Raw genomic sequence first — 12,045 nt, 5'->3', positions numbered from 1 at the left:
CTAATACTAGTATAATACTTTCTGCTGTAAGGTATTTTCAGAGGAGCTCAATACTCCAAATTACCTCAAGCATGCACGTCTTCTTTTCCTCGTTAAAAAGACTTTTCTGGGGGAAAACCACAATCTGGAGTTGTGAAATTCAAAAGAGTAGGGGAAATTCAGTTTCAGATACCTATGTAAATAAGAAAATAATCTTTTAAAGTGAAAAGAAACCGGAAGGAAACAAAAGCCTCAAAGCCGCCAAGCTTCCTGAAGTCAAATGCTGACAAGATGGAGGTTCAGGTCTTCCCTAAACTAGTGCCTGGATGAGGACTGGTGTGGGATGATGAGAACAGACCCTGAGACCCCAGGATTCCTCTTCCCAGGGCCAGGGCCATCTCCCCAGGCAGCCCCGGTGCTGTGACTCCAGACAAGGGTTTGTCCACATGGATCTCTGAAAAGACTTCACTACCATCCATCGATCTATCATGTGGCAGGATGGACAGCATTTATACACTCTTGTTAGATGTAATTAACATTGAATAATTACATATTAATATAATATCATTTAATATTAAACTGTACAATACCAAGATAACTTGAATATAGGTACCAAAGTTACATAAAAATTCAGTAAAAATGTAATATACAAGAGCCAATAGGATAATTTCAGCAATTAAGTGGCATTTAATGTATTTACAAAATCTTTATAGTCCCATCTTAGAGAACAGTGTTTCTCAAAATTCATGTGTAGTAAGTGCTGAAAACTATGGAAGTGAATGTCTTAAAAACGGTCATCAATCAAATATCATATGAAATTTTAATCAGTCTATATCTGAATCATATAAACATACATCTAAATACAGAGCTTATAACCAAAATTCCATCATTTCATTATTACAAAGTCCAGTAATAAATCAGAAATTCTGCCCTAAAAACAGGGTCTGGAAATCCCACCCCTCTATTTATCCCAGTCCAGCCTCTGTCTCACTCGGCATTAGCATCCTCATCATCTGCTGCAGCGTAGATGGCTTGGTTCCTCCGCTTTATTTTCTTCCTTTGTTCAGGTTCGTGCTCATCACTGAGCCTCTTCAGAGGAAACTTAGCCAAGTCCTGTTCATCCCCAGACCCCACCGTCTCACCAGATTTCCCCTCTCCACTAGCTGGAGAGCGGGATGCATCGTCAGAGGACACAAACATGGAACTTGGTAAGTTCCTGACGTCAGAAAAGCTTGTAGAGAGGTCAGAAGAAGGTTCCACAGAAGGTGTGTTCATGTCACTGTGAGCGCTTACAGCTTCCTCCTCCTCCTCCTGCTCCTCCTCCTCATCCAGCAGTATTTCATCTGGATTAATGGAGGAGAGGGCCGACGTGTCTGTGTTGTACTCACTCCGGTCCTCTTCAGACTCCTCAGACCCCGGATCACCCTGCTGCTCATATTCACCACACTGATGATGCTCTTCCTCTCTGGCCTTCTGAATCATGACATTAATGTCTGTGATGCCGAGCTGGGCACAGAACTCAGTAGTCTGTGGATTGATCCTGTGAACCAGCTTCACTTGTGTCTGTGGCTTACTGGGATCATAACAAGCAGCTGTCATGCTGAAGTTACAGGGGACTTTCGGGTCATGTTTCAATTTTTCCATTACTTCTTTCATAGTTTCTTCCGTTGCACTATAATCCCACCTGTAACAATCAGAGCAGCTGGTTTATACAAGGTATTACCTTCAAACAATAAGCAATGAAACCCAAGTATGGACTCCAGATACAAGGAGTAAAAAGAAATGTTAAAAATTCTAGGGCTGGTGAGATGGCTCAGTGGGTAAGAGCACCCGACTGCTCTTCCGAAGGTCCAGAGTTCAAATCCCAGCAACCACATGGTGGCTCACAACCATCCGCAACGAGATCTGGTGCCCTCTTCTGGAGTGTCTGAAGACAGCTACAGTGTACTTACATATAATAAATAAATAAATCTTTAAAAAAAAAAATTCTACATAAAAGCTGGGCAGTGGTGGCGCAGGCCTTTAATCCCAGCACTCAGGCGGCAGAGGCAGGTGGATTTCTGAGTTTGAGGCCAGCCTGGTCTACAGAGTGAGTTCCAGGACAGCCAAGGATACACAGAGGAACCCCGTCACAAAAAAAACAAAACAAAAATTCTACATAAGAGCTGCAGAGACGGCTCAATGGTTAAGAATACAGGCTACTTTCCCAGAGGATTTGGGTTCAATTCCCTGCATCTACATGTCAGCTCATTGCCATTTGTAATTCCAATTCCAGGGATTGACTCCCAATTCTGGCCTCCGTCAGTGCCAGGCATATGCATGATGCATAGACATTCATACAGGGAAAACACCCATCTGCATAAAATAAAAACTTTAAAAACCCCACATGGTAAAATTATAATTAACTTAGCAAAGAATCTTTAGAATAAACATAATAGTCAGTTAACTGTGAGTACAAAGTTGGGGTCTCATGGCCAGTGCGTGCCAGAACCAGGGGGTATAGATCCCTAAGTTAGGCCCAAATCAGAGACCAGAGGAACTACTACAGCTCACAGGTCATGAAGCAGGCACATGCTAGAAGCTTGCTAGATGCTCTGAACCCAAAACCATTGCCACCTTGCTTCTCCCTCCATTCTGCAGACAAGCAAACTCCTCAGGAACCAAAACACAACACAGACGAGAGACCAAACTGCACATGCAGTACAGAAGGCAAGCTCTGAGGGAGCAGACACACCTTGTGTGCAGACCATTGTCTTCAGGCATATTCCACAGGCCCCCAGTCACATTAATCAGGTCATCAGTGGCCCTGAGAACAGTAAGCCATTCAACGTCATACTCTAAGTATTCAGGAGCACTGGGGTCATGCTCTATCTCTAACACCTAGAGGACAAAATCGGAAACTTTAGGTAATTCATTTATATTTAACAGTCTAATCATTTTAAATCAATTAAATTTTAAAATGTTAACATAAGCAACATCAAAGAATTCTCAGAAAACGTAAATTATAAATAGTACAAATAAATTTGGAAGTAGCTAGTTCTTTAAAATCACTGGAAGAGTAGAACTTTTGTAAAATGACTCATTTTGTTCTTACCTGAAGAAAGTCTCTGTGTGGCAAGCACTTGTCCAAGGCTAAAAACTTGGTTTCTTTGCCTGCTTGGTCTTTATCTGTGGCCTAGATGATACAAACCACGATGTAAGAATTTTAAAACATCACAACAAGGAATTCATACATTGAATAGAAGAGCAATAATACTTCTTACACATGCTCCCAATTCTATGTTAAAAGAATGACTACCAAGTGAGGAAATAAATAAGAAAGAAGAGAAAAGAAAAGGGGAAGGCAGTCTGCACCCACATGGGCAATGATGTGGAAAGCATTAACTACTGTTAGCTGCCATTTCTTCCATAATTCAGAACAAACACTGAGATGACGATGACGATGATTATGTCGTCAAACACTGACATGAGTTACACAAGTGACTCACACAAACAAATGACAGAAACCTGCTGCTAAACACCTGTACTTTATGATTCTTTTACAGGAATTAATCAGAAGAAGTACAACTCAAACCAGTGCGTGTCTACAGCTAAGGATGCAAAGTTGATTACAAACAGGCACAATAGAGTCTGGGATGTGATGCGTCTGTGAGCTAGATGATCGAGTATGACCTTAATTCCAACACTCCAGAGGGAGAGGCAGGTGGATCTCTGTGAGTTAGAGGCCAGCCTGGTCTACAGAGTGAGTTTTAGGACAGCCAGGGCTATAGAAACCCTGTCTCAAAACAAACAAACAAACAAACCCCCAACAACAAGAGGCTAGAGAGATGGCTCAGCAGTTAATAGCACTGGCTGCTCTTCTGAAGGTCCTGAGTTCAATTCCCAGTAAACACAATGATGGCTCACAGCTATCTGTAATGGGATCTGATGCCCTCTTCTGGTGTATCTGAGGAAATTGACAGTGTACTCACATTTATAAAATAAATAAATTGTTAAAATAAAAAAAAAATTAAGAAAAAAAAAAGCCAACAACAAAATTGGACTGTGGTATTCATATTCATACAACTGTGGATGTTTACTTAAAATTACTGAATTACATATTTAAGAAGTGTTAATCTTGATATGTAGATTGTACCCCAATAAAACTATTTTTCTCAAAAGTGAATCAGAGCCGGGCGTGGTGGCGCACGCCTTTAATCCCAGCACTGGGGAGGCAGAGGCAGGCGGATTTCTGAGTTCGAGGCCAGCCTGGTCTACAAAGTGAGCTCCAGGACAGCCAGAGCTATAAAGAGAAACCCTGTCTCGAAAAACCAAAAAAAAAAAAGTGAATCAACAGAAGAAAACAGAGGGAGATAGCTCAAGTATGAAGGTCACAATATCTAAGCAGGACAAAAGTGACTGACTGAAAACAGGAAAGGACAGGTAGGGAAAAGACAAGAATCAGTCCAGTAGTGGTGAGTGACGCGTTACTAAAGGGAGGCCCAGAGACTATGGGAACGTCTGGCAACAAGACAGTTTTGAGAAAAGGCGAAAGGGTTAACAGAACACTGGCAAGTTAAAGGAGGCTGATGAGCCACTAAACAGGGCTCAAGCTATCAGTGATACAGAGGCGATACTCTTGAGGATGACAGCAGAAGATTCAGCTGAGGAAAGCAGCAATGAGAGTTCAGACGCTGGCCGGGCATGATGCCACCAGTCTCTAATCCCAGCATGGAGAAGGCAGGGGCGATCAGATCGGGGTTCAAGGCCAGCCTGGTCTACACAGTGAGACCCTCACCATCTTGTCTTAGAAAAAAACCCAAAACTCAGGAATGCCACAAGCACTTAAGAAGTAAAACAAGCAGGCGGATGAGGACAGTGTCTACACGTGTGCTCAGACATCATCAAGCAAGCATGATCACTAAGAGGCCACAGGTGAAGTGCAGGTATAACTTTTACTCTTGTGTAGGACCACGGCACAAAGGGCTTTGGGAGTGTCTTCATATACAAACTACCTCAGGCATGTTGTTAAAGTAGGAAAAAATTCGGGAAGGGTTACATATCACATTCCTCTCGAAAAAGTGCTCATTAATGTATTAAAGACACTGAGAAACTCTACAGACGATGTCAAGAGATCTCCAACCGTTAACCCTGCATTTTCTAAATAATTTCCCAAAAAACCCTCTGGTCGTCATCCTGGACTCCCAACTTCCAACAAATCCTTATTTATTTCTCCGCTTCCCGATCTCTCTAGAACCACTACCTGGTTCCATCAGTCTCCAACTTTCCTATCACCTTCTAGAGTTTTAAACCAAAATGCTTGTTTTCTCCTCAAGTATCCCATAGGGAAACCATCTAGAAAACACAGGGTCAGCAGCTGGAGGTTTCTGCTTCTAGAGACCTTCTCAGGGGTCTAATGGCTCAATGGGCACTGTCTTTGTGGAGGTGACACGCAATGCTTCCCAAAGCTACTGGAGCAAACCTTCTCTGCACTGGAGGTTCAATGCTCCAGAAAGTTTTATTTGGAAATATCCCAAAGCCCTCCCCCTTTTAAGTTTATGTATTTTTTAAAAATGTAGGAATACTCTGTCTACATATACACCTACAGGCCAGAGGAGGGCACCAAGTCCTTTAGTAGTAAGGCACCATGTGGTTGCTGTAATTAAATTGAGGACCTCTGGAAGGACAGCCAGTGTTCTTAACTGCTGAGCCATCCCTCCAGCCCTCTAAGGCCCTTTCTAACGTGGACCTACTCTATAAGGAATAGGTACCCAGGCTCTGCCCAGAAGCAGTTCTGGTTCTGCTCCAGCTGTCTCTGTCTCTACACCTCAGGGACAGGAGCTGTGCTCTGGGACCTTTCAGTCTTCAAACATGTTGGTCCCTTTATTAAAACACTCATAGACTCTATTTCTTCCTGGCACTTTAGACTCAGCTCAACCATGCAGTTCATTGGAAATTTTCCCTCTCAAAAACTAGACCAACCCCAGTGTACCAGTCTGAACCAGATACCCTCAAGCACCTCGCCCCGCCTCCCCCCCCCCACCTTGTCATTGCTTGCTCATTTCTCCCCACACTGAGTACTGAGGGAGCAACTCCTAAAAGGTAAACTGGGTTCTCTGGTTTTCTGTCCTACCTGATGCTGCATCAGGGCTGCGAACTTGACATGCAGGTGCGCCGAGAACCAGTATGCGGGCTGTAGGTGCTCCAGCAGCTCCGAGGCAGCGGGGCTCCCCAGGGTGCTGTTTTCCACTTCTTGGCGGAAAAAAGATTTGGTCTTAAGAAGCTGCTTCTTATTGCCATAATGATATATATTTCTTGGCCAATCATGAGACAAGAATATATGTACAGGCTGCTTTAACTTTAAGAACAGAAAAACAGAAAGAAAATCCTTAGAAAGAGAGCAACCCAAAGCAACTCCCTCCCCAACCATGCACCCCTCTTGCTGACTGATGATCTTGCTTTCTGTGTTAATTTATCCTAAGGATACTTTAAGAAAATTAATAAAAATACTAAGCTCGAGCTGGAGAGCTGGCTCAGCGGTTAAGAGTATTGACTGCTCTTCCAGAGGTCCCGAGTTCAATTCCCAGCAACCACATGGTGGCTCACAGCCATCTGTAATGGGATCTGATGACTTTTTCTAGTATGTCTGAGGAGAGCAACAATATACTCACATACATAAAGTAAGTAAATCTTTAAAAAATATATCATTTTATTTCAGCATATACTTTTTATCCTTAACCTAAGTATAATTTGTGCAACCACAAATTAAATTACAACTGTTTGTTACAATAAAGTTTTAACCATTAAAAATTAAAATCTGTGCGTTTGAGGCCAGCCTGGTCTACAAAGTGAGTTCCAGGACAGCCAGGGCTATACAGAGAAACCCTGTCTCGAAAAACAAAAAAAAAAAAAAAAAAAAAAATTAAAATCTGTTCAACTGTGAACCTCCAAAAACCTATCCAAACTATATTTTAGAAACACTAAAGTGGTAGTAATCAAATATTGCAAGTCAATATAATCAAAACACATTCTACAAACTTAAATTTACAAAATTAAATTTGTTTCAAATCACTGTTATATACTTCTCACATACCTGTTTTAATTTGTAGACCTCTATATTTCTCACATGATATATACTCCTTATGGTAGATGAATTATAAGGGGGGCACTCAAAATGACCTAAATTGAAGAGAAATAAACCATATAACCATTGTCTTTCCAAAAGAGGTTCCCAATTCATATTCACATAGCCCACAGAACACAGAGCCCGCCCACGTGTGGAGTCCATGCCAACAGTTTAGCACCATGGAGAGCAGAGGGGAGAGGGTGAGGAAGTAGACCTTCAATTAACAGTTACAGTAAATACCTATATTTTAGTTGTCAATTTAACTCAGGAAATTTGTGAAATCTATATGAATGTAAGCCACTGCTCTAACCAAAAACCACTTAGCTACTGTGGAATGAAAGGTAACCGCGATGTGTCTAAACGATGAACTCCTATCTACAGACAAATGGGCAGATTACAGGTAAGTAATAACCTGGACTTCAGAAACTCGTTAAAGCAGCAAGTAAGCTGCAAAAGATGCAAGCAACGCGACACATTTACACAAGGTGTAATACACCCTGAACCCTGTGTACTCGGCAGTGACGTGAAATAACCAAGTGAATGATAAACACCAAGCTGGAAACAGCGATTCCCTGGCTACTGGAGGGGGGAGAAAAGGAACCCGCCAGTCAAGTCAGGGAACTTCTACTACACCGATACTGTTGTATTTCTTAAAAGTCAAAATTAAAATGGCAAATCCTGAAAAAAATACTAATAAAACTAGATCATGGACACATAGATATGCTATATAGTATCTACATTTTGTCCATCTGTCCATAAAATACTTATAATAAAAAATTAAGAATAATATCATTTACAGAAGGAATCTGATGAATGAGTCAAACTATAAATGTTGGTTATTTTACTAGAGGGCATGCAAGCTCTAAACTATAAAAGTCATCCCGTCAAAACAATACCTTTTCTATAATCATGAGATTTAAATATGCCAGAGATGCCACCAATCCTTACTCCTCGGTATTTGACAACACCAGCCAAGCCTGAAAAATTATGCATTTTAGTAAAACAGTTTAAGCAAAAAAGAATCTACTAAGAAAAGAAAACAAATTGTTTAGCAGCCTGAAATTCTATGCGGTCCTTAAATCATTTGAAAGTATTTGCCATCCCCCTTCACACACTATGCCGATGATCCACAAGGCAGAGTAGGCCTGGAACCAATCAGACAAGAAACTAAGTGGATTCTAAAAGGATGAAGAGACAGGATGTTAAAAGCAAATGGTGAACTGTGGTACCTAACAGAGCATGGTGATACCTAACAGTGTACTGTGGTACCCAGCTGAACATGCAATTATGTGGGAGAAAGTGAAGGGGAAGGACAATGTCCTGTGATGGCCTTACACCATGGGAGTCAAGTCAGCAGGTGTAATGTCCAAAGAGCACTGCATTTCTACATTTTCATCTTCAACTCAACTGACAATTCCACCTGGTCTTTTCATTTGTTTGAGACAGGTCTTATGATGCAGTTCTGGATGACCTGGAATTCACTCCATAGACCTGGCTGGCCTCAAAACTCCTAGAGATCAGCCTGCCTCTGCCTCTATAGTGTTGGAATTAAAAACATGCCCAGCCCAAATTCATCTCTTCATAATACTGAGATGGTTGAGAGATGGCAAATCAGTAATGACAGGAAACAAAATTCCCAAAGTTGAGATTTCATCGCTAGAAAAACCTGAACATTACTCTAGAAACAATCACTTATATATAAAGAGATAAAAGACCTGCAAACTTTAAAAGATGAAAAACGTGAAAAACAAAAGGGACACTTCAAGTGATATCACAGTAAATCCAATCAGCTAAATCCAGAGCCCAGGAAATGCTACAAGGCAATCAACCTCACTGCCTACAACACGCAAACCATAGAGGAAACAGAAAACAGAAACAAGGGAAGGAAGGATAAAGAGTCTAAGAGGCAGAGCCCTGAACACCAAATATTTGGTCCGACCCGAGCAAGTCATTTGTAGATCTGATAACCGAGACATGCAGAGAAATGCGTATGGACAAGGCATGAGAGAAGGACTAACTAACTCACTTTAGTTAGGTATAAAATGGCACCAGAACTACGTGTGTCTAAAAAAAAAAATCTATCACTCAAAAGTCATGTACTTAGGGGTGGAGAGATGGCTCAGAGGTTAAGAGCACTGGATGCTTTCCCACAGGTCCCGAGTTCAAATTCCAGCACCACATGGTGGCTCCTAACCATCTATAATGGGATCTGGTGCTCTGTAGGCACACATGCAGTCAGAACACTGTATACACGGTAGATAAATAAATATATCTTGGGGGAGGGGAGTCATGTACTTAAAAATACACAAATGAAATAGCCCAGTGGTTAGGATTTGCTTTAAGGCATCCCAGCCATCTCAAAAGGGAAAAGTTTAAACAATACTGGATATTTAAATATGGGAGTAGAACAAAGTAATAGGTGTTGAGGTTAACAAGTAAAGAAATTTATTAAACTACTCGGTATTTTCATGTATGTTTAGCATTTTCCATTATAAAGTTTAATGCAATAAGAAAAAAGCAAAGAGACTACAAATAAAAAAAACTTGTCATCATATTAGCTATTATTTAAACCTCTAGAAGAAAAATGGATGTATGTTCATGACTGGCCATTTAATAACTATTTTAACTCAATTCTCATGATTATTTAAGTTAATGGCATTCACCACATGTCTTCTAGAAGCTGCCCAGCTGGTACAGATTCTGACAAGACCAAAAAAAGTGCACATAAACACATACCTAAATAATAAATATTCGGCGCTACCCAGCCACCGTAGGGTAACTCTTGCAAATGGTTTGAGGCTTCATGGTTTCCTCCAATGAAGATGGTGAGAACCGGGGCCTTTTTCTCTCCAGAGTAATATCTACAACATAACGGTAATAAAGCTGTCAGGAACCAAACTAAACACAAAAAAGCAAGAGGGTCAGAAGGAAAAGGCCAAGCTAAAAAAACGATCAAACGGTCCCCACTATCTTCCCATGCCTGCCCTTAAGAATAAATTAGATCTTAAGTGTCGAGCACACATTCACTGAGATCAAGAACTTTGTGAAGTGCAAGTCTGGGCTTCTAGAACCCAGCCTAGCACACAGCAGGTCACGGGAAAACCAGATCATTGAATCAACTAACCATCGTGTTCTAGCAAATCCAAAGTATCTAAACCTGCTGGTGTCACCCCGGGTCCCTGGGAAGAAAAGCCAGATGTGTACAGAGAGGAGGCCAGTGCCATTTCCTAAGCTCTGGGTCCAACAGTCAGCGCGATCTGCGGCAGCAGGACCTAGAACCCTACGCGAGGCCGGGCCGCGCGCCCCTCACCTGTAGAAGGTCTGCATGTGGCGGTACTTGGGCGGCACGGCCATGCAGCGCAGGTCGGCCTCGTTGCGCACCGCTTGGAAGTCGCCGCAGCACAGAAGGAGATCCACGGGTCCCGAGCCGCGCCGCTCCGCCAGCGCCAGAGTCTCGTAGATCTTGTCCAGCTCGCCGTGGCAGCAACCGGCCACAGCCACCCGCATCGTGACGTTGGGCCGCGGAACTCCACAGCAACACCCTAGAGCACCTGCAGCCCGGGCCGCACAGCAGAGAACACCAGGCAGCCTGTCCGCCCGGCTCCCGCCAACACCAACCGAGCCGCGGCTGAGTTTCGAGTCCTTTATGTAACTTCCGGCTTCCAAGTCTCGCGAGAGAGGGAGCGGGAAAGGCCGGGCCAAGCCGGAGGGAGGAAACTTTGAACTTGTTTAATGAAGACCCTGTCTGTCTTCGTGATCCCGTGCGTGCTAGCAATCTAGTGGGTTACATTGTTTAAAACTAGAAAAAGAAATAAAATCTCCAAGAATAGGAATTGAATTTAGTAAAATCAAGGTAAGCAAGTGAGTAGGAGCGATTGAGCAATTCCCTAGAGCAAACCTCTCCCTGGCAACGATGATTGCCTAAAAAATGAATTAGAAAGTACAAAGGGGTTTTAATGATGACATTAAAATTTAAATGCGGCGGGGCGTGGTGGCGCACGCCTTTAATCCCAGCACTCAGGAGGCAGAGGCAGGAGGATTTCTGAGTTCGAGGCCAGCCTAGTCTACAGAGTGAGTTCCAGGACAGCCAGGGCTACACAGAAGAAACCCTGTCTCGAAAATACAAACAAACAAAAATTAAATGCAACGTCGAAGCTTACTGATTATTTTAAAACTATACACCAACGCCCCGGGGGGAATTTCTAAAATTATTTTTGACTAAGGGGAATGGGTATTTTCCTACCAAATTGTTTGCCTAACTGTAACGCAAGATGAATGAAAGCAGGTTAAATATCTAGAAAACTTCTGGAGAGAAAAGGTGGCGACGAATCAAGGAAGAATAAATGGCAAAGAAGAAAGCCAGTAAAGAAAATCTAATCAAGGGCATACAGATGTAGTGCCACGAAAGTGTTAGCGATCCCCCCAAACCAGGCAGGAGCCCATCTGCTGTAACTCATAGCACGGTCTTTATTCTATCCCAGCTCGCTGTGGCTCGCCACCGACACACAGCACAGTTTTTGGTGTACCCCGAATGTCAGTGGGGACAAGACCTTATAGAAAGCTACAAGCAGAGGGTGGGATGTGATGGTGGTGGTTAAGCATCTAATTTGAGAGCTACCATGTCCTTTAACACAATTGGCTGGTGCTGGGAGTCATATCATAAACTTAATTTCTGCTTCCCTCTGCATTAGTGGTCGTTAGGCAGGGGGTGGCCTCGTAACCTGGGGGTGCAGATATGTTGGGGTAATAACCTGGGGACGCTGGTCTTGTTGAGGGGTAACTTGGAAACTAGTGTTAGGTCGTTTAGTTTGTCTGAGTTCAAACTTAGGCCAGGTTCTCTAAAATGGAGTCTGAACTTACAAGATTTGGCCTCTCAATAAAGAACTATACATTTAAACAACTGAAAAATTTAATCAGTTAAATACAATCTAGGCTGGGGGCGTGGCAGGGGGAGGGAGGGG

At 42.6% G+C, this 12,045-nt stretch overlaps 1 protein-coding gene across 2 annotated transcripts; it reads right to left on the bottom strand.

Moving 5' to 3' along the window:
• Positions 1–598: 598 nt before the first annotated feature.
• On the bottom strand, positions 599–10,705 carry Dbr1 (debranching RNA lariats 1). Of its 2 annotated transcripts, XM_021172483.2 has the most exons (8): positions 10,395–10,705; positions 9,821–9,945; positions 7,981–8,061; positions 7,052–7,137; positions 6,092–6,316; positions 3,074–3,154; positions 2,714–2,859; positions 599–1,663 (listed from the first exon to the last, which is right to left on the bottom strand). In XM_021172483.2, exons 1-8 carry the CDS (start codon positions 10,589–10,591, stop codon positions 967–969), a joined length of 1,638 nt encoding a protein of 545 aa, XP_021028142.1. In that variant the 5' UTR covers positions 10,592–10,705; the 3' UTR covers positions 599–966. The 2 variants fall into 2 exon arrangements, with proteins under 2 accessions (XP_021028142.1, XP_029336920.1); XM_029481060.2 differs by lacking the exon at positions 7,981–8,061.
• Between the last annotated feature and the right edge of the window lie 1,340 nt (positions 10,706–12,045).

This window comes from Mus caroli, unplaced genomic scaffold (genome assembly GCF_978045245.1).
Source record: "Mus caroli unplaced genomic scaffold, Mus_caroli_1 scaffold_11, whole genome shotgun sequence".
NCBI lineage: Eukaryota > Metazoa > Chordata > Mammalia > Rodentia > Muridae > Mus > Mus caroli.
Note: the sequence above shows the minus strand (reverse complement) of the source record. Positions and strands in the feature narration are given on the sequence as shown.

Bases quoted from the DNA above. Each gene is read 5' to 3' on its own strand.
- Dbr1 (XM_021172483.2), bottom strand. From the start codon at position 10,591: ATGCGGGTGGCTGTGGCCGGTTGCTGCCACGGCGAGCTGGACAAGATC. The intron at 8,062-9,820 runs GTATGTGTTTAT...ATAATTTTTCAG, and splicing joins GCCGAATATTTATTATTTAG to GCTTGGCTGGTGTTGTCAAA. The intron at 6,317-7,051 runs GTATGTGAGAAG...CTGTTCTTAAAG, and splicing joins AGGTCTACAAATTAAAACAG to TTAAAGCAGCCTGTACATAT.